Genomic DNA, 23,838 nt, shown 5'->3' with positions numbered 1-23,838 from the left:
TCTCCTAGCCACAAATATACATCAGTGTGAGTGTCTATCCCACGACCTCCTGTGTACCAGGCGAGGTAGTTAACATCTCCTAGCCACACAAATATACATCAGCGTGTAGGTTTAGCCCACGACCTCCTGTGTACCAGGCGAGGTAGTTGACATCTCCTAGCCACACACAAATATACATCAGTGTGAGTGTCTATCCCACGACCTCGTGTGCCAGGCGAGATAGTTGACATCTCCTAGCCACACAAATATACATCAGTGTGAGTGTCTATCCCACGACCTCCTGTGTGCCAGGCGAGGTAGTTGACATCTCCTAGCCACAAATATACATCAGTGTGTGTGTCTATCCCACGACCTCCTGTGTGCCAGGCGAGGTAGTTGACATCTCCTAGCCACACACAAATATACATCAGTGTGAGTGTCTGTCCCACGACCTCCTGTGTGCCAGGCGAGGTAGTTGACATCTCCTAGCCACAAATATACATCAGTGTGAGTGTCTATCCCACGACCTCCTGTGTGCCAGGCGAGGGAGTTGACATCTCCTAGCCACACAAATATACATCAGTGTGAGTGTCTATCCCACGACCTTCTGTGTGCCAGGCGAGGTAGTTGACATCTCCTAGCCACACAAATATACATCAGCGTGAGTGTCTATCCCACGACCTTCTGTGTACCAGGCGAGGTAGTTGACATCTCCTAGCCACACATATACATCAGTGTGAGTGTCTATCCCACGACCTCCTGTGTACCAGGCGAGGTAGTTGACATCTCCTAGCCACACACATATACATCAGTGTGAGTGTCTATCCCACGACCTCCTGTGTACCAGGCGAGGTAGTTAACATCTCCTAGCCACACAAATATACATCAGTGTGTCTATCCCACGACCTCCTGTGTACCAGGCGAGGTAGTTAACATCTCCTAGCCACACAAATATACATCAGTGTGTCTATCCCACGACCTCCTGTGTGCCAGGCGAGGTAGTTGACATCTCCTAGGCAGCGTGGTCGCCTCTTCGTATTTCCCCGTGACGAGGCGTGACGAGGCGGATTTCCCTGTGACTCACGCCTTCGTCACGAGGCTATTTTCGGTATGGACGTAATCGATTCCCATCGACCTTATATAACGAACGCGATTCGATTACAATTGTGTTTTCAATGAGGCATACAAACATCGAATTATCTTCACGTTTTTTGAAGATAGGGTATGGTGCGCTACTCTAATTATTTAGCAAGTGAGGTTACGTTGGAATATTAACGATAACGATGTTATAGACAGTACTGTAGTTGTTTTACCAAAGGAATCGATCCAGTGAGTTGAACTGTAGTCGATTAAGCGGGGACGCGCGTGTCTTAGGTCGACATGGGCAAGGGGTGACATTCCAACACGTGCCTTATTTCAAATGCATTATTACACGTTTTAAACTCGAGTTTACAATTTAAACGTGTACTAGTAACGGCAATATTATGTATCTAAGTCTTAAGTAGCACTACATTTAACAGAATAAGTTAATTATATGATAACGTCGAAAAATTTATTAAATTATCCCCCTCATTGTGAATGGTGCAGTCCGGAGTGGACGTGACGACCTGGGGCAACGCGCTCCACGCGGGCTGTACCAAGTGCAACTTATTCATCGGGGTTATTGCTCAACAAACGTTTAAACGAATATTTCGCAATATTTTCTATCGAAATTACCGTAACAACGCGACAGATGAATGATTAATTCTCATCAACATTATCAACAGCTTTATATCCAACGCGTTAATTATATTTTTTGTAAACAAAAAGTACGATTGGTTAATTCATTATTATTGCCAACCCCTAAGAATCGTTAATGCGACCCCCACTGATAGTGAGCAGTTAGGCTCGTCCATGACGTTGCGCGCTCTGGACCAATCAGGACACCGCATTGACAACCCCCTCACGGCCTTCGTCCCTCACGAGTTTCACTCCCGCGTCTACGCCGCCTCAACAGTCACAGCCTGCCGCAGCTCCGCTCTCAGTGTCATCATCATCATCATTAACCATTATTATTCATCATCATCATCATCGTTAGCAGCCCCGTCCTATGATCATCCCCAAGGCCCGCCGCGTAAACTTTTCGAGTAGGCCAACTTCAGATCGCTCCCGCGCGCTGGTTCCGAGCCGAGTTTCAGACGAGGAGGCCGGGCGGCCCGGCTAGGCAAGCGGCAGGCTTCGAGCGAGAGGGTGAGAGACGCCAGGCCTCGGCTTTAAGTTAATTGCTCAATTAAGCCACAGATATATGTTGGCTTCGCGGCTCGCGTTAAATGATCTATAACTCGATCGTGTCGTCGTTAGCGGCGTTTGTGGGCGCCTTAGACGCGAGCCCCTTCGCGTGTTTCGGTGTTGCTGTGTGTGGCTCGTAGTGACGGCAGATCGTCTGTTGGCTGCCTTCTGTGTGGACACTCTTTGAGGAGAGTACCAACATCAACAATAACAACAACAATTTGTCGTCTTTGTAGGTGGATGTCTTCATGCACGAGGTGAACGCGTGAGCATCGTGTCGTGACCAGCATCGCAGTAAGTAAACCTGCGCCGAGCCTTAACGACGGTGTGAACGCTCAGACACACTCGCTACTTGTATATTTGTGTCCGTGTGTTGTTTTATATTCAACCCTCGTATATTTGTATCGTATTTACCGGGTTGTCACGTAAACAGAACGTGCCAATTCGTCACTAGTACAGCACTAGTGTATAGTGTAGTGTATAGTGTAGTGTATAGTGTAGTATACTAGTACAGCACTAGTGTGTAGTGTATAGTGTAGTATACTAGTACAGCACTAGTGTGTAGTGTATAGTGTAGTATACTAGTACAGCACTAGTGTGTAGTGTATAGTGTAGTATACTAGTACAGCACTAGTGTGTAGTGTATAGTGTAGTATACTAGTACAGCACTAGTGTGTAGTGTATAGTGTAGTATACTAGTACAGCACTAGTGTGTAGTGTATAGTGTAGTATACTAGTACAGCACTAGTGTGTATTATATAGTGTAGTATACTAGTACAGCACTAGTGTATAGTGTAGTGTAGTATACTAGTACAGCACTAGTGTATAGTGTAGTGTATAGTATACTAGTACAGCACTAGTGTGTAGTGTATAGTGTAGTATACTAGTACAGCACTAGTGTATAGTGTAGTGTATAGTGTAGTGTATAGTGTAGTATACTAGTACAGCACTAGTGTATAGTGTAGTGTATAGTGTAGTGTATAGTGTAGTGTAATAGTACAGCAGTGTTGGAGAGCCAAGCCACAGCATTTACAATCGGAGTACGACGTTTCGCCAGTAATTACAACCAGCTTCATCAGGCGTTGCTCAGCTCAATACTGTTGTGGCTATAACACTTAGGATACTTACGCTGCTGTTAACTTTGACCTTACTTGTATTGGCCGACTTACGTAAAGTGTTCTTTTTTAATTTCACGCTTAACAATGATAGTTGCCGCGCGGAATGCAGAAGTGACAATAATGCTGCTGCTTCTGCCTCATGAGGAGGCGTGGGTGTTGCTCATTCATAGTTTCGTTTATAGTGTGAGCCGCCTTGGGGGGGTTGTCACATCTCTAATTCAAACTTCCGTTTTCTTTCGTGTGCGGTGTTGGTTGTTAGGTTTCGGATCATCGAAACTTTTTGTGCGCGATGACATTCTTTTAGAGCCGACAAAACCCAAACAGGTTGAGTGCTCCGGCGATTGGTTCAATTACGGCTTTGAACAACAGCAAACCATCCTTAATGTATTTTCACTCTTCGCATCACAGCTGCGCCCACCATTACGCGTACTATCTCCTATATTTAACCCACATCGTCGCCCTGGCCTGCCTCGGGTCTTGCGACACAATTTGCCCAACTACCGACCCCTGCTGTTCTCTTCAAATCGAGCCCAAGCATCAGCAACAGCAGCAGCAGCTTCCCCGTCTTGCGCTCCTCAAGCGGCCATGGCAAGTCCCGTCGTCGATCGCCGTCCAAATTCTCCCGAGCGAGGCTCCGTCGTGTTGCTCCGCCAGGAGGACCGCTCGCCCGCCCGCCCGCACTGACGCCAACGCCAAGATGCCGGCCGAGAGAGCGGCCGCAGCCTACGCCAGCGCCTACGAGCTTCCGACCGTCGCCGGCCTCTGCGGCAATCCGGCCTTCGCGAGCCAGTTAGATTCCGTGGCCGCCGCCACCGTCGTCGCTCTCCGTGGAATTGCCGCTCGGACGTGAGCGAGCGAGTTGGCGAGCGGTGGTGCGGTTGGGGCGGCTGGTGGGGTGGTGGGGGTGCGTTGCTGGTGTTTTGTCGGAGAGCGATCGGCAACATCCGGGCGACAGAGCCGAGTCCGGTTGCAACGGCGTTGCCCGAGCGTGCCGAGACGGAGGGAAGAAGAGGAGGAATGGCGGGCGCCGCCTCCTCGCTGGAGTGGACCGTGGCCACGTGGGGGATCGCCTCCCGCGTGGTGGGGCCGGCCGCCCGCGCCCTGCGCTGGCTCCTCTTTTGGGCCTACCTCTTGGCTCGCGGCTCTCGCGGTTCCGACGCCGCCACGGCCGCCGTGCCCACGGTGGACTCTGGAGGGCCGTCGACTAAGCCGCGCGACGAGTTTTGCCGCAAACGTCGAGAGGGCGATGACGGCGATAGTAGCGGCGGCGGAGGCGGTGTTTGGGGTGAATGGGGTGGGTGCCCGAGTGGTGGTGGAGATGGTGTTGGTGGTGGCGGTGTTTTTGACTGTGAAGCGACTGGAAGATGTTTGGTGAGGGTTGGCGGCGGTGGCGATGATGGAAATGTTCACCGCGATGGTGACGCCGAGGATGGTGAAGACGACGTCAGGACTAAGGGAGGAGATGATGACAGAGGCGGTGGCGATGCAGACGTTGTGACTCTGACTACAGGAGCGGACGTTGGTGGTGATGGTGGTGGTGATGATAATGGCGGTGAAGTTATCATCGTGAACTTTAAACGTGGCGACGGTGGCGATGACGCCACCGTTGACTCTGAGAAAGACGATGACGACGATGCCGGCTTGGACTTCCTCGCGCCCTTCGTGGTCGTGGCCGGGCCCTGCACGTCGTCGCGGCCCGTCCACCTCGCCGTGGCGACGTTCTGCCAGGCGGCGGCGGCGTCGTCGCCGCGCGGGGACTCGGCGTTCAACAGCCTCGAGTCGGAGGACTTCAGTTCCCCCCACGCCGCCACCGTAACCACCGTAACCACCGCCGCCGCCGGCGGCAACTTCGTCACCACGAAACCGGCGGAAGCGCCGTCGCCGCCGCGTTGCCGCAACCGCAACATCGCCATCATCCTCGGCCTTCAGCGAGCCAGCGACGATTCCGACGACGATTCCGACGACGATTCCGATGACGACGATTCCGACGACGAAGACGACGACGGTTTTGGCAGCGACGCCAGCTGGAGCTCGGAGGGCGACTGCGCTCAGCGGCGCCTGTGGGACGCCTTCCGTACCGCCGGCGATCCCTACGACCTGCTCAACTTCACCGCGTGCACGGGCGGCGCACGGCGAGGCGGCGGGGAGCCGGGCGGTGGCCGGGCGGTGGGCCAGGTCGCCCCGCGCGGTCCCGAGGCCCCGGAGAAGCCCTGCACCGCCCGGCACCCCGTGCCCGCCGCGGACCGGCGTTGTCCGCCGGTGCGGGAGAGCCTCCCCGGCGAGTCGCCCGCCGCCGCCGCCGGGAACCTCGGGCGGGAGCGGCGGACGGGAGGGACGTGGACCGACGAGCCGGACGGCGCGTGGCCCAGGGCCTCCGCTTCCGAAGCGCCGACTCCTGGCGACGACGCTGGCGACGACGCTGGCGACGACGCTGGCGACGAGCCTGGCAGCGGCGCAGGAGGGGGGGACGTGAGGGGCGGCGAGCTGGGAGCCACGCCAGCTGCGACGACACGCACGCGGAAAACGGTGGGTGGTGGCGATGGGGTCGTGAGATTACGGCCGGGTTCTTGTTTGCGTGCGTTTCTCTGTTTCTCTCTGTCTCTCTCGCTGTCTTTTTCTGTCTCTCACTGTCTCTCTCTCGCTGTCTCTCACTCTTTCTCTCTGTCTCTCGCTCTTTCTCTCTGTCTCTCGCTCTTTCTCTGTCTCCCTTGCTCCGTCTCTTTATTTCGCTCTGTCTCTATCCAGTCTCTGTCTATTGTGCTGTCTCTCTCTCTCGCTGTTTCTCTGTTTCTCTCTCTGTCTCTCTCTCTCTCTGTCTCTCTCCTGTTTCTCTCTGTCTCGGTCTCTCTCTCGCTGTTTCTCTCTCACGCTCTTTCTCTCTCACTGTTTGCGCACCGTTTTGGCGAGATGTCAACTACCTCGCGTGGTGTGCGAGAGGTCATGGGTTTGATCCCGATCCTGACGCCTGCTGTATATTTGTAGTTTGTGTGTCTCTGTCCCTCCACGTGGTCGTGTGGATTTTTCTCCGGGTCCTCCGGTTTTTTCCCCTCCACATTTAGAATCGACACCTCTGCACATCTCGAGTATTTGGCTGGCCACTATAAATGTCCACACGATGATGAGGAGCCACTTTGCCGAGCTGTCGTTTGTTGATGGCCACTTTGCTTCTGAAAGCAGCTCAGTGGTGGGGGCCGTACCAGGTAAATAAAAAAATGGTATAAAAAAATAGATGAAAGAGAATCTGTCCCCCTATCTCTCTCTCTCTGTCTCTCTGGCAGGTGAGCTTCTCCCCGTGGGTCTTTTCTCCCCCTGAGCGAGACGTCCAGAATCGGGGCTTTTGTGCACCCAGGATCTCGGCAATTCTGGTTCCTTGCCCGCCGTGGCCATAATGACCCACCCCCCATCCCGGGACAGCCACCCAGACCCAGGGCTTGAACCCACGGCTTGAACCCACGGCTTGAACCCAGGGCTTGAACCCACGGCTTGAACCCAGGGCTTGAACCCAGGGCTTGAACCCAGGGCTTGAACCCAGGGCTTGAACCCAGGGCTTGAACCCAGCGCTTGAACCCAGGGCTTGAACCCAGCGCTTGAACCCAGGGCTTGAACCCAGGGCTTGAACCCAGGGCTTGAACCCAGGGCTTGAACCCAGCGCTTGAACCCAGGGCTTGAACCCAGCGCTTGAACCCAGGGCTTGAACCCAGCGCTTGAACCCAGGGCTTGAACCCAGGGCTTGAACCCAGGGCTTGAACCCAGGGCTTGAACCCAGCGCTTGAACCCAGGGCTTGAACCCAGGGCTTGAACCCAGGGCTTGAACCCAGGGCTTGAACCCAGCGCTTGAACCCAGGGCTTGAACCCAGGGCTTGAACCCAGGGCTTGAACCCAGGGCTTGAACCCAGGGCTTGAACCCAGGGCTTGAACCCAGCGCTTGAACCCAGGGCTTGAACCCAGGGCTTGAACCCAGGGCTTGAACCCAGGGCTTGAACCCAGGGCTTGAACCCAGGGCTTGAACTCAGGGCTTGAACCCAGCGCTTGAACCCAGGGCTTGAACCCAGGGCTTGAACCCAGGGCTTGAACCCAGGGCTTGAACCCAGCGCTTGAACCCAGGGCTTGAACCCAGGGCTTGAACCCAGGGCTTGAACCCAGGGCTTGAACCCAGGGCTTGAACCCAGGGCTTGAACTCAGGGCTTGAACCCAGCGCTTGAACCCAGGGCTTGAACCCAGGGCTTGAACCCAAAGATTGAACCCATGGCTTGAACCCAGCGCTTGAACCCAGGGCTTGAACCCAGGGCTTGAACCCAGGGCTTGAACCCAGGGCTTGAACCCAGGGGCTTGGACCCAGGGGCTTGGACCCACTTGAAGCTTTCGTGATTGCAGCAATTCATTTTGTTTGTGTCTTTCGGTAAAGGCACGTAGATAGGTTCAAAGGAAATAAGAAAACACTGCGACGTTTCGATTGCCAACACAAGCGTTCGTCACCAGGGAAAGGGTGGTGGTGGTGATGACCGCTTGTGTTGCGATCGAAACGTCGTAGTTTTTTTGTTATTTTATTTTAACCTGTCTACGTGACTTTACCGAAAGACCCAAACAATACACACAAACACAATACACACAAACACGATAGGAATGCAAACTATATGAAAGGTCTTCTTGGTTCTTTCGGTAAAGAACCAAGAAGATGAATCACTGCAGTGACGAAAGCTTTAAATCGAAATTTATATGAAAGGTCTTCTTGGTTCTTTCGGTAAAGAACCAAGAAGATGAATCACTGCAGTGACGAAAGCTTTAAATCGAAATTTATATGAAAGGTCGTGGAGAGATGGCCCCAAGCACACACAAGTACTGCGCTAAACCATCCCTGTCCTACCAGGCCACTGAGGTGTTAACTTCTTCTTTAGAAGCGGACTGGCCACAAATAAATATCTCAACAAAGTTGCTTCTCATTTGGTCATTTTCAGCCACAAAACAATGATCTAGGGTGGAGGTGGGGGGGATTGGCTGCGTTTCCCTGGGGTGTCATCATTGCTGTGTTACCAGTTAGTCGGGGGGGGGGGGGTAGCCTGCGTGTAGATCAGCACAGAGCTGAGTCACTGTTACATTCCTAACGCTTGACACCCGGCCTCCTGCTGCTGCTGCTGCTGTGTTGACTCAATTACAGCATCATCATCATCACGGTCATCACCCGGCGATGCTTACACGCAGTTACAACATCGTCGTCATCATCTATCTATACCACCATCGTGATGGTTACACATTCACACATCATCATCTAAACCACCACCATCGTGATGGTTACACATTCACACATCATCATCTAAACCACCACCATCGTGATGGTTACACATTCACACATCATCATCTAAACCACCACCATCGTGATGGTTACACATTCACACATCATCATCTATCTACACCACCATCGTGATGGTTACACATTCACACATCATCATCTAAACCACCACCATCGTGATGGTTACACATTAACACATCATCATCTATCTACACCACCATCGTGATGGTTACACATTCACACATCATCATCTAAACCACCACCATCGTGATGGTTACATATTCACACATCATCATCTAAACCACCACCATCGTGATGGTTACACATTCACACATCATCATCTATCTATACCACCATCGTGATGGTTACACATTCACACATCATCATCTAAACCACCACCATCGTGATGGTTACACATTCACACATCATCATCTATCTACACCACCATCGGTGATGCTTACACATTAACACATCATCATCTAAACCACCACCACCACCACCATCATCGTGATGCTTACATAGTCATATAATCTAAACCATCATCAACTCTCGTGATTTCGATTTAAAGCTTTCGTGACTGCAGGGATTCATCTTCTTGGTTCTTTCGGTAAAGTCACGTAGAAGGGAAGTAATAAAATAGACGTTGTCTCCCCGACAGACCTGGTCTTCACCTGAGGACGGCTGCTTGCGTTGTGGCCGAAACGTCGTGAGAATTATTTTATTATGTTTTATTTTTATTATTTTATTACTTCCCTTCTACGTGATGACTTTACCGAAAGAACCAAGAAGATGAACTCACGTGATGTTGAGTTTGATATGCAGAGTAGAGATCAGCGATTATCCGCTGGCTTCATGGGGGGAGAGTGGGCGCTGGATTTTTTTCAACGCCGGATAATCGCTCATCATTGTTACTTAACATCGCTTATTTTTGCACTTTCTTCGATGACATTATGTTGGTAGGTTCGTAATAAAGGTTCTTGGGTTAGATCGCGTAAGTATAAATGTGTCAGTTTATAACACGTAGGCTTTCGCGACCAATATTCATATTCAACGTTTTTGGGTTTAGATCGCGTTATTTATAAATGTGTCGTAACCCTCCACCACCCGACACGGCCAATCAGTAAAAAAGTGTCACGTTGACAAAAGACAAATAGTTCACTGCTTTAGCCCACCGGTGTGTTGAAGCGTGAAACCACAACATTTACAATTTGAGTAGTACGACGTTTCGCTGGTAATTGCATCCAGCATCATCGGGCAATTCACCACCCGACACAGCCAGGAAGGTTGGTCACTTAAACAACGCCCCAATGAGTCACCACTTGAGCCCACCGGCGTGTTGGAGAGCAAATCCACAACATTTACAATTCGAGTCGTGGTTTTTTTAGTGTTTCAAATTATTTTGCGAGCTGAGATTGCCGTAGAGAAACGTCAAAATATACCAAAATAAATGTATGTCTATACGAACATAAATATTCGGTAAATATAGTAACGTATTTACTGTAGCGTACTTACCGGGCCAGGCTCGAAGATTCTGCATCATGGGGTGATGTATCCATGTGCAGTATTTCCATTGTTTAGGCTGCATGTAGTGCATAACAGAGGTGGGACAAAGTCATTGTTATGCAAGTCCAAGTCGAGTCGCAAGTCATCAAATTCATGACTCGAGTCTGACTCGAGTCCAAGTCACATGACTCGAGTCCACATCTCATAGGTGGGACAAAGTCATTGTTATGCAAGTCCAAGTCGAGTCGCAAGTCATCAAATTCATGACTCGAGTCTGACTCGAGTCCAAGTCACATGACTCGAGTCCACACCTCTGGTGCATAATGTCGTCGTCGTCGTTTTTAATATTTAACACCGAAATCACAGCGGCCTTTACGTTCACGTGCACGCAGTGCTGCCGCTCCCCCTACCGGGGTTACAGCGTTTGGTGAGATTTTTGCCGGTTGTTTGCCGGATCGGCCTTTGACAGCCGAATAATCGATGGTCGACTGAGTTATGGCGGCACCGTCTGTCCGTGCGAGGAGTTTATTTGAATGGAGTTGCACAGAAGACCCGCGGTTAGAATTGGCACGTCGCTGCGAAGGTAATTGGGGAGATTCTGGAAAAGTCGCTTGACTCAGCTGCTGGTTGTGGTCGTTGTTATCACCGGCGTCACGCCACCACGTGATTGAATTGTAAATGTTGCTGTGGGTTTACACTATACACTACACTATACACTACTAAGCACTACACTATACACTACACTATACACTACTAAGCACTGCACTATACACTACACTATACACTACACACTACACTATACACTACTAAACACTACACTATACACTACTAAGCACTGCACTATACACTACACTAGACACTACACACTACACTATACACTACTAAACACTACACTACACACTACACTATACACTACTAAGCACTACACTATACACTACACTAGACACTACACTATACACTACACTATACACTACTAAGCACTACACTATACACTACACTACATTACACACTACACTATACACTACACTATACACTACTAAGCACTACACTATACACTACACACTACACTATACATTACACACTACACTATACACTACACTATACACTACTAAGCACTACACTACACTATACACTACACTATACACTACTAAGCACTACACTATACACTACACTATACACTACACACTACACTATACACTACACTATACACTACACACTACTAAGCACTGCACTATACACTACACTATACACTACACACTACACTATACACTACTAAACACTACACTACACACTACACTATACACTACTAAGCACTACACTATACACTACACTAGACACTACACTATACACTACACTATACACTACTAAGCACTACACTATACACTACACTATACATTACACACTACACTATACACTACACTATACACTACTAAGCACTACACTATACACTACACACTACACTATACATTACACACTACACTATACACTACACTATACACTACTAAGCACTACACTACACTATACACTACACTATACACTACTAAGCACTACACTATACACTACACACTACACTATACACTACACTATACACTACACTATACACTACACTATACACTACTAAGCACTACACTATACACTACACACTACAGTACACACTACACTACACACTACACTATACACTACACTATACATTATACACTACTAAGCACTACACTATACACTACACTATACACTACACACTACACTATACACTACACTATACACTACTAAGCACTACACTATACACTACACACTATACTACACACTACACTATACACTATACACTACTAAGCACTACACTATACACTACACTATACACTACACTATACACTACTAAGCACTACACTATACACTACACTATACATTACACACTACACTATACACTACACTATACACTACTAAGCACTACACTATACACTACACTATACACCACACACTACACTATACACTACACTATACATTACACACTACACTATACACTACACTATACACTACTAAGCACTACACTATACACTACACTATACACTACTAAGCACTACACTATACACTAGACACTACACACTACACACTACACTATACACTACACTATACACTATACACTACTAAGCACTACACTATACACTACACTATACACTACACACTACACTATACACTACACTATACACTACTAAGCACTACACTATACACTACACACTACACACTACACTACACACTACACTATACACTACTAAGCACTACACTATACACTACACTATACACTACACACTACACTATACACTACTAAGCACTACACTATACACTACACTAGACACTACACTATACACTACACTATACACTACACTATACACTACTAAGCACTACACTATACACTACATTATACACTACACTATACACTACACTATACACTACACTATACACTACTAAGCACTACACTATACACTACACTATACACTACACTATACACTACACTAAACACTACACTACTAAACACCACTATACACTACACTACTAAACATTACACTATACACTACACTATACACTACACTATACACTACACTATACACTACACTAAACACTACACTACTAAACACCACTATACACTACACTACTAAACACTACACTATATACTACTAAGCACTACACTATACACTACACTACTAAACATTATACTATACACTACACTACTAAACATTACACTATACACTACTATACACCACTATACACTACACACTACACTACTATACACTATACACTACACTATACACTACACTATACACCACACTACTATACACTACTATACACTACACTACTATACACTACACTACTATACACTACACTATACACTACACTATACACCACACTATTATACACTACACTATACACTACACTATAGTTGTAAACGTTGCTGTGGGTTTACTTTCTGACACACAACGAGCGGTGAGTGCTGAATCGGTCACTAAGTTGTGCACCTTGTGTTCACGTGACGCAAGCCTCGCTACTGATTAGCTGTCGGGTGGTGATGGTGATGGTGGCGGCGGCGGCGGGTTTAACGACACCGCATTTATATTTACGCAATCTCACCCAAACAAAAACACTTTCAATGCATTGGAATCGAGTTGCATAGAGATCCGTAGGGCACCGTCCAAGTCGCGTTGGCAGTGGTGGCGGTCACAGGACCAACGCAGGGTGGGAACATGCAAACTCACCAGAGCAGCAGCAGCAACAACAACAACAACAGATGATTCACGTGAGAGGCAGCCCAGAGCCCACTTCACACGGGATCAACAATGAACAGGCCTTGCACGCGTGTAAGTAGTGCTTCATTACACGGTCACAACAATAACAACAACAACCACCGTTCACTACAAAGTGGCGGTGACATCGCCACTGCGCCCGTGCCAGGCTGACTGCTGGCAGGAGGTCACGGGGACAGACCCGGCAGGTGCCATGGGTCGACTGACTGAGATGAGTGGCTGATGCACCACCTGTGCCCCCTACTGTGCCAACTCTCTGCGTTTTATCCACCCGGCGCTCCGCTCGTTGTTGTGAGCGTCGCTCCTCCGCCCTACGCTGTTGCTGGAGGGCGACTGCCTCCAACTGCCCGGTAGCCTCACAGTGCACCTAGCCTGGCACTCGCCCGGTAGCGTTCTTCACGAGCCTCTTCCTCCACAGAGGCCAATCTTGACACGACTGTTACTGGTTTTCATACATAAACAAACATCTCCCATGTCGCCTTAGCAAATGCTGTGAGCGGGTGGCCGCACCTATGAACGTCGGCACAGCACACGAGCGGGTGGGTGGCCAGCACCATGCGCGGCCGCCTTTGTCTCCCCAGTAGCGATGTTTACACACCACACCAGGTACTCATTTGAGGCTGAGTCGATAATCGTGACTGGTGTTGGCCGTGAGCGGGAATCGAACTCGGGTCGCCAGGTTCATAGCGCAGCGCGGGAACCACTACACTACCACGCCCAGACAGTGGCACACACAGCGACACACACAGTAACACACACAGTGACACACAGTGACACACATTAACACACACAGTGACACACAGTGACACACACAGCGCCACACACAGCGACACACACAGCAACACACACAGTGACACACAGTGACACACACAGTAACACACACAGTGACACACAGTGACACACATTAACACACACAGTGACACACACAGTGACACACACAGCGCCACACACAGCGACACACACAGCAACACACACAGTGACACACAGCAACACACACAGTGACACACACAGCGACACACAGTGACACACACAGTGGCACACACAGCGACACACACAGTGACACACACAGTGACACACAGTGACACACATTAACACACACAGTGACACACACAGCGACACACACAGTGACACAGTGGCACACACAGCGACACACACAGTGACACACACAGCGACACACACAGCGACACACACAGTGACACACACAGCGACACACACAGCGACACACACAGTGACACACACACAGTGACACACACAGTGACACACACTGACACACACACAGTGACACACACACAGTGACACACACAGTGACACACACAGCGACACACACAGTGACACACACAGTGACACACACAGCGACACACACAGTGACACACACAGTGACACACACACAGTGACACACACACAGTGACACACACACAGTGACACACACACAGTGACACACATAGTCATCAGGGTAAACGGATTACAACAATGGGATCTCTGGCCGTTCCATTCTAGTGCTTGTATGTATGTGTGTGTGTCTGTGTGTGTGTCTGTGTGTGTGTGTCTGTGTGTGCGTGCTTTCTCATTGTTACATTGCGCCGCCACCGCCGCTTTAAAAAACAACAACATCAACATCCAAGCATTGTGCGACTTCCTGCTCCCGCTCGTGGTTGCTCTCTGTGACCCCCCCCCCCAGCACGTTCGTGTGCTTGTGCACGTTTGCGTGCGTGCGTGTACGTGTGTACGTGTTCGCGCGTGCGAGTTGTTTGGCACTCTCGGAGAGAGAGGCGATGGATTCGGATGTGCAGGGAAGTCACAGCCAACGGTTGCCCCGAGCTCTGGGGTCCTACAGTGGGCTGTGTGGCCTGCTCCGTTCACGAGTGCCGTGCCGTGTAATTCGCGTCTCTCTAACGCGGGGGCGAGGAGTGGGGAGTGCTTAGCGCTACGCCGCGCTGCGAATCCGGCAGTGGCTCACGGCCACCGACACCGCCAGTGACGATTATCTGAACCGGTCCTGGGTCTCCGTTAGGTCGACTCGGCCTCAAAATCGGTACCTGGCGCGGGGGCCTCGTGAACGTCGCCGCTAGGGAGACAGGCGGCCGGGCATGGCGCTGGCCACCCGCCCGCTCGTGCACCGTGCCGGCCTCCATCGGCGCTGCTCCGTGTCTGTGCTCATGTCTCTCTGTGTCTCTGTGTCTCTGTGTGTCTGTGGGTCTGTGCTCATGTCTCTCTGTGTCTCTGTGTCTCTGTGTCTGTGCTCATGTCTCTCTGTGTCTCTGTGTCTCTCTGTGTCTCTGTGTCTGTGCTCATGTCTCTGTCTCTCTGTGTCTCTCTGTGTCTCTCTGTGTCTCTGTGTCTCTCTGTGTCTCTGTGTCTGTGCTCATGTCTCTCTGTGTCTCCGACAGGTGCGGTTCTCCCCGTGCGTGCGCGTGCGTCCGCTCTTTGCGTGGGACTTTGCGCTGCGCGCCGCCCGCCCGGGCCCCTGGGAGGCGATGGCTCGCGACCGCCAGCGCTTCCAGCGGCGAGTCCACGACGCCGCCGCCACCCTGGAGCCCTGCCTCCTGCCGGCACGCCGACTCGCAGCCTGGGAGCGCTTGCAGCGGCAGCAGGAGCAGCAGGAGGAGCAGCAGGGACAGCAGCAGGAGGAGCAGCAGCAGGAGCAGCAGCAACAAGAACAGGGACAGCAGCAGGAGGAACAGCAGCAGATGGAACAGCAGCAGTAGAAGGAACAGCAGCAGCAGGAACAGCAGCAGTAGAAGGAACAGCAGCAGCAGGAACAGCAGCAGCAGGAACAGCAGCAGTAGAAGGAACAGCAGCAGTAGAAGGAACAGCAGCAGTAGGAACAGCAGCAGTAGAAGGAACAGCAGCAGTAGGAACAGCAGCAGTAGAAGGAACAGCAGCAGCAGGAACAGCAGCAGCAGCAGGAACAGCAGCAGTAGAAGGAACAGCAGCAGCAGGAACAGCAGCAGCAGTAGGAACAGCAGCAGTAGAAGGAACAGCAGCAGCAGGAACAGCAGCAGCAGCAGGAACAGCAGCAGTAGAAGGAACAGCAGCAGTAGGAACAGCAGCAGTAGAAGGAACAGCAGCAGTAGGAACAGCAGCAGTAGAAGGAACAGCAGCAGTAGGAACAGCAGCAGTAGAAGGAACAGCAGCAGCAGGAACAGCAGCAGCAGTAGGAACAGCAGCAGTAGAAGGAACAGCAGCAGCAGGAACAGCAGCAGCAGGAACAGCAGCAGTAGAAGGAACAGCAGCAGCATGAACAGCAGCAGTAGAAGGAACAGCAGCAGCATGAGCAGCAGCAGTAGAAGGAACAGCAGCAGTAGGAACAGCAGCAGTAGAAGGAACAGCAGCAGCAGGAACAGCAGCAGTAGAAGGAACAGCAGCAGCATGAGCAGCAGCAGTAGAAGGAACAGCAGCAGTAGGAACAGCAGCAGTAGAAGGAACAGCAGCAGCAGGAACAGCAGCAGTAGAAGGAACAGCAGCAGCATGAACAGCAGCAGTAGAAGGAACAGCAGCAGCAGGAACAGCAGCAGTAGAAGGAACAGCAGCAGCATGAACAGCAGCAGTAGAAGGAACAGCAGCAGCAGGAACAGCAGCAGTAGAAGGAACAGCAGCAGCAGGAACAGCAGCAGTAGAAGGAACAGCAGCAGCAGGAACAGCAGCAGTAGAAGGAACAGCAGCAGTAGAAGGAACAGCAGCAGTAGAAGGAACAGCAGCAACAGCAGGAACAGCAGCAGTAGGAACAGCAGCAGTAGAAGGAACAGCAGCAGCATGAGCAGCAGGAAGAACAGGAACAGCAGCTGCAGCAGCAGGAGCGGCAGCTGCAGGACGAGCAGCAGCAGGAGCAATGACAGCAGCAGGAACAGAAGTAGGAATAGCAGCAGCAGGAGCAGCAGCAGCAGGAGCAGCAGCAGCAGGAGCAACAGCAGCAGGAGCAACAGCAGGAATAGCAGCAGTAGGAACAGCAGCATCAGGAGCAACGACAGCAGCAGCAACAGCATCAGAAACAGCAGCAGCAGCAGCTATTGTACAAGAAACAACATCACAGCAGCGGAGGGGGAGGAGTGAACGTGTGCGAGAGAGACGGAGACTCTCTGACAATCAGGTGGTTGCTAGCACCCCTCCCCCCCCCGGTGCGACGGGGCCGCGGGCACCATCGACGCCACCCCCCCCCCCTCCACGGTGAACGTTTGCCGGACGTCGCGGGAGAGCCCGTTTTGTGGGGGGTGGGTGGGTGGGGGTGTAACTGGACGGGATAATTCAGTTCCCGAGGGAGCTCCCAAATCGACGTCGAGCTAATTCTGTGACCCGCTGCTGGCAAATGCAGCGTGGGACACAATGGCAAGTGGCGGCGGCGGTGGCGGCGAGAAGTTGTTGTCTCCCTCGCCGGGTGTGCAGGAGGTCGTGGGTTCGATGTGCGACCCTGAGGGCGACGCCCGCTGCTCTGACGTTTGGAGTTTGTGTTTCGCGTTCTCCCCCGTGGTGGATTTTCCCTCCGGGTCTCTCCGGGTTTTTTCCCCACCACATTTTTTCGTCGTTTTCAGTTTGTTCTTCCCGCCCCACCCCACACACCCTCGGACTTAGCACGGCTGGCTGCATAAGTACGGCGAGAAATGAGTTCAACAAACGTGCACGCGCGCATTTAGAAGCAACGTCGCGCGTTTAGATGATTTGCCCGCTAGCTACAATTTTCCACACGACGACGACGATGATGACGATGATGACGATGATGATGAGCCACTTCATTGGGCGATCATTTGCGTTGGCCAGGTCGCTTCTGAACAAGGGCTAAGTGGGCCTTACCTGGTGAAGTAAAATTTCATTCAGCGGTAAGAGCTCAATTCCTACACGGGGGGCCACCTCCGTAAAAAATCTGTTTCTGTTTCAGAATCCGAATCGGGATGTTTACTTTTGTAGTGTCTTTGAAAATCAAGTCACCTTCTTACACTTTATTAACCTGCGTTTGCACCACTTGTAGGCACGCCTATCGCTATCTATACGGCCACTTCTTGTTCACCTGTTCCCCACGCTTATCTACGTTACACCTCAACATGCACACAGCAGCTCCTCAGCACCCAGCAGCTTCTCACACTCTGCCCTCGCCTCCGCTCCCTCAGAGCCGCTCACTCGTCTGTCCCGGGCGGGGGGATCGACCTTCGCCCGCCCGGCGACGCGTCAGGGTCGAGGTCCGTGAAAAGCTTGAGCGGCAGCGGCGAGATGTCTTCACTCTTGTCCCCAGCAACAACCAACCCCGCTCCGCTCACGCTCACCTCCTGAAATCCTCCTGCCAATGATCCGAGACCTCCCCCGTGTCTCTACTAGCCCCGCCTGGCCGGCGCCTGGATGCCCATTCATCAACCCTCGTCACTCCGGCAACACCTCTGGTGTCAGCGGTCGACCCCGTTTGGACCCGCTTAGCCCCTGAATTAGGTGGCGCTTTGTTCGCGCAACCGCGTGGTGCACACGCGCAACCGCGTGGTGCACACGCGCAACCGCGTGGTGCACACGCGCAACCGCGTGGTGCACACGCGCGCTGCGTGTTTTACTCCACACTTTTACCGGTGGAATCCGATGAGCTATAAAGCTCTTTATTAACGGATGCCTCCACACAGACGCTCCCCCCGCCCGCACTCTCCTTCAGCAAACGAAAACCCCCATTCATCATCATCGTCGTCGTCGTCGTCGTCATTATTATCAACAAATGCATATACATCAGTTATAATAATCATGGCTAACACGTTCTCTGGGGCGCCGTCTGACCGGAGTGGACCGCCCCCAACACTGCGGCCACCACCGCCCCTGCCTGGGCCCGGGGCTACTTCAGCGGTAGTTCTCTTTTCCCCGCGTGATTTCGACCGCGCCAGTCGCCCCCCCGTGCACTTTACCGACAATAAAAAAAGAGCGGAGCGGGGGGCCGGTGGGGATGTTTGTCACCGCGATTATTGACACTCCCCCCCCCCCCTCCCGTTTAAAACGTGTTTGGGTTGGGCTCGTGATTGTTTAAACAATTATATTTATACTTTCCTTCCAGTTCCTCACGAATCTAGAGGGGGGCAACGCGTAGACCGTGGACTCGTTGGGTCGGAGGCGGCAAATGTCGTGCCCCCCTCCACCACCCGACACGGCCAGCTGATAAAGTTGTCACCTGATTGACGGACGTGCCCCCGATATGTCCATCAGCAGCACTCCGCCGGAAACTATTCTGGGGGAGAGCGCGATCCCCACGCCACCTCGTCACTTTACGATCGCCGTCCATGTCGGCGCCCGGCCGCTTCACGGTGTCAGACCGTGAAGTCGAAGAGCCCCGGGGTGGAGGAGGGGGCGGCCCCCCAAAGCGAGGGGCCCGTGGCCGTCGCCCCCGATTGTCCTTTACCCCCTAGGGATGGCGGCTTCTGTCGGCCGTAGCGTCGCGCCCTCCGGCGTTACCGTGGGAATTGGACACGCGATGGACACGCGATGGACACGCGACGCACACGCGACGCACACGCGACGCACACGCGACGCACACGCGACGCACACGCGACGGACACGCGATGGACACGCGACAGACACGCGACGGACACGCGATGCTCGAAGTTCCGAGCGCTTCAGCAGTGTCCCTCCACACTTCGTAATCGTCGTTCCGAGCTGTTTGGCTACTGCTGTAAATGTCCACGATGATGATGATGAAGCCACTCCGTTGAGCCGTCATCGTCGTCGTCATTTGTCGTCATCATTTGTGATGGGCAGGGGGGTGGCTTCTGGAAAAGTGCCCCCTAGCATCCTAGTAGTGGTGGGGCCTTCCCTGGTGAAGTGTAAATTCGCTCGCCCTGTCGGGTGCCAGGAGCGTGCACAACACGGGCCATCGTGGCGCGGTGATCCCCCCGGAAATCCGTTGCGTGATCTGGAAATGTTTGTTCTCTTAATCGGCGTGGGGGGGGGGGGAGTTTTAAAGACGGTCGCATGATGTAAGTTATTATTATAAGTGTTGTATTGAGTTCGCGGCATCAACAACAACAACAACGTCTTTCTCAATCCTGGATCTCATCGTCATCAAGCATCGTCACGACTGGAATTTCAATGGACAAGAACCGTTATAAGCATCATCATCATCATCAGCATCCATCGAGATCATCCTCCATCATAATCACCTTCACTGTCATCATCATCCATCAATCATCACCATCATCGTGATCATCATCATCATCCTCCATCATAATCACCTTCACTGTCATCATCCATCAATCATCATCCATCAATCATCATCGTGATCATCATCAGCCTCTATCATCGCCATCACCGGTAGAAGTGGACAAGCTTTTTGGTGACGACGCTGCTGCTGCTGCTGTTGGCGGCGGTGGCTGTGCTCCAGCACAACAACAACAACAGCACGTGGTTCCCCCATCAACAACAAACACTGTGTGCCCGACGTTTCGGGCAGCAACCCTTGCTCACTTGCGTATGGGTCCGTGCTCCGAGGGGAAGGGCCGTTGCCCCGAAAACGTCGCCCATGGGTTTGTTTTGTTTCCCCGGTCCGTTTTCTCTGCGTCTCGAGGCCCCCGGCCCCCCCCTCCCCCCGCCATGTGCGTTGGCGACCGCGAGTTGCCAAGCCACAGGGAGAGCGAGACGGAGAGAGAGAGAGAGGGGCGAGGGACGTGTCGGGGAAGGACGTCGATTTTTAAATATTTTTTTAATTTTTAATTCGAGACAAATTAAGCGCTGAATCTGATTCGGCGCTGGGGACTGGAACCCAGGATCTCATGGGCTGCCGGCCTCGGAGCCTCTGACCTCCGAGCCCACCCCCTGCCTCCCCGGCCACGTCTCGAGCGGGGGGGGGGGACGTGGATCTCTCTCTGTCACGACACCCCGTGCCGTATCGTGGCCGGGTGTGTGGGGGCGCCTGTGGTGGCGCTGAAATGTTGACTACCTCGCCTGGTTCGCAGGAGGTCGCGGGCTCGATCCCCGGCCCCCACCGATGCCTTGTTGCACATTTGGAATCTGCGTGTCTCAGCATCACAGTGGCGAGATGTTAACGACCTCGCCTGGTGTACAGGAGGTCGTGGGTTCAATCCCGACCCTGACGACACCTGTTGTACATTTGGAATCTGCGTGTCTCATCATCATCACAGTGGCGAGATGTTAACGATCTCGCCTGGCACACAGGACGTCGTGGGTTTGATTCCGACGACACCGGTTTGTTATTTGGAATCTGCGTGTCTCATCATCATCATCATCACAATGGTCGATATGTTAACGACCTCGCCTGGTCGTGGGTTCGATCCCAACCCGGACACTGCCTGTTGTGTATTAGGAGTTTGCGTGTCTCTCTCATCATCATCACAGTAGCGAAATGTTTATTTTGCTCGCCTGGTATACAGGAGGTTGTGGGTTTAATCCCGACCCTGATGCCTGCGGTTTATTTGGAGTTTGCGTGTCTCTCTCACCATCATCAGATTGACGAGATGTTTACTACCTCGCCTGGTATGCAGGAGGTCGTGGGTTTGAGCCCGACCCCGACTGCTGTATCTTGAGTTGATCTTTCGTGACTGCAGGAATCCACTCTCTCTGCTTCTTTCGGTAAAGTCACGTGGGCAGAAAACATAACAGAAAAACACGACGCTTCAGTCGCAACACAAGCGTCCGTCTTCATCGTCGCAGTGACTCTACCGAAAGAACCGGAGAGGATGGATGCCTGCTGTATATTTGAAGTGTGGGTGCGTCTTCCTCTCTATCTCCCCGTGGTCGCGTGGATTTGTCTCAGAGCCCTCCGGTTTTTCCCCCTCCACGTTTAGAATCGGCATCACGCGTCTTGGAGTATTTGGCAACTGCTGGAAATTGCCACGCGGTGATGGGCCGCGGTAATTTTTGAAAAAGATCCGTAGCTCAGTGGGGCCTTACCCGGTAAAATAAAGTTTAGTTTACTGTTTCACGACGCAAACCGCGGAGTTTGTGCGTTGAGAAAACATCACAATTGGTGGTTAAAAGATGTTAAGTTCACATTTGGCATTAACTTAAAAAAAACATCCACGTTCATGTGGCAGGGGGGGGGGGGGGATGAGGCTCTACACTTTTATTTGACCAGGTAAGGCCCACTACTTCGCTCTGGAGATCTTCTTCAAAAGTGTTCTTTTATCATCATCATCATCATCACCACGTGGAAATGTATAGCAGCAGCCAATTGCCTCAACGCCTTGACGCCGATTGTCAGCGTGGAGGGGGGAAACCGGAGGGCGACCATACGGGGAGAGAGCGAGAGAGACACGAACTACAAACAGAGCAGCAGCAGCCGGCGTCAGGGTTTGGATCGAACCCACGACCTCCTGCGTACCAGGCGAGGTAGTTAACATCTCGTCACTGCGATTATTATGAGAACACGCAAACTACAAATATACAGCAGCAGCAGCAGGCGTCAGGGTCGAGATCGAGCCCACGACCTCCTGCATGCCAGGCGAGGTAGTTAACATCTCGTCACTGCGATTATTATGAGAACACGCAAACTACAAATACACAGCAGCAGCAGGCGTCAGGTTCGAGATCGAGCCCACGACCTCCTGCACGCCAGGCGAGGGAGTTGACATCTCGGGCACCCAGTTTATTGCCCTATCACAAACTGGTAGGTATTTTATCTCCCTCCCCAAGCGACGATGATGAGGATGCTGATGACAATAAATGCTGACCGCGTGGATGACCTCTGAGCTCAGTTAAGCTTGGCGGCGTTCTAGTAGCCGTGAGTTCGCACGCGATTCGGCGTGGAGGCAACGCAGAGATTTGCAGTGGGGTTGGTGGTTCGTGCAAGGATTGCAGCGAGCCTCTCTGGCGGAGGTTGATTCGCAAATCCAGGTGCAATGTAGCGAGTGGTTTTAACTTGTCTTGCCATAGAGCGATGTTCGTCGTGATTTTAACTTTGACCAAACGGGCGGCTCGCGTTCTCTTAAAGCCTTCTGTTGAATTGGAATTCCTCTTGTGCATTGACTAATAAATTATCTTTATTCCTTTGCTTGGTGGTGGTGGTGGTTGTTGATTGTGGTGCTGACATTCTCCTCCGCTGGTGGTGATGGTGGTGATGGTGGTGGTGATGGGGGCACGACCACAAACCCGGCAATGACGACCGCTCGTGTTGCGATCGAAACGTCGTTTTTTTTTGTAATTTTCTTTGAACCTATCTACGTGACCTTACCGGAAGACCCAAAGAATGTGATTTCCTGCAGTCACGAAAGCTTTAAGTCAACATTTAATGACTAATTAGAACTAAACTACTTTTTTATTTTACTGAACTCGGAGTTAATTTTCAGAAGCGACCTGGCCGATCACAAATGACCCAACCATACCGGACGTCTGTGGACAAAGAGCTCCACAGCTCATCGGATTGCTCCTCCTGGAGTCTGAATAAAGATTCTCTTACTGGTAGGAACCTCCTGGTTACACCAGC

At 51.8% G+C, this 23,838-nt stretch overlaps 1 protein-coding gene across 1 annotated transcript; it reads left to right on the top strand.

The window, feature by feature from the left end:
* Nucleotides 1-1,925: 1,925 nt before the first annotated feature.
* Nucleotides 1,926-23,406, top strand: LOC144952423 (uncharacterized). The gene is made up of 4 exons (XM_078882820.1): nt 1,926-2,208; nt 2,484-2,541; nt 3,625-5,891; nt 15,836-23,406. The coding sequence occupies exons 3-4, from the start codon at nt 4,383-4,385 to the stop codon at nt 16,151-16,153; spliced, it is 1,827 nt and encodes a 608-aa protein (XP_078738946.1). The 5' UTR covers nt 1,926-2,208; nt 2,484-2,541; nt 3,625-4,382; the 3' UTR covers nt 16,154-23,406.
* Nucleotides 23,407-23,838: the final 432 nt, after the last annotated feature.

The sequence above is a fragment of the Lampetra fluviatilis genome, chromosome 67, assembly GCF_964198595.1.
Source record: "Lampetra fluviatilis chromosome 67, kcLamFluv1.1, whole genome shotgun sequence".
Lineage (NCBI taxonomy): Eukaryota > Metazoa > Chordata > Hyperoartia > Petromyzontiformes > Petromyzontidae > Lampetra > Lampetra fluviatilis.
The sequence above is the reverse complement of the archived record's forward strand: the minus strand, read 5'-3'. Positions and strand labels throughout refer to the sequence as shown.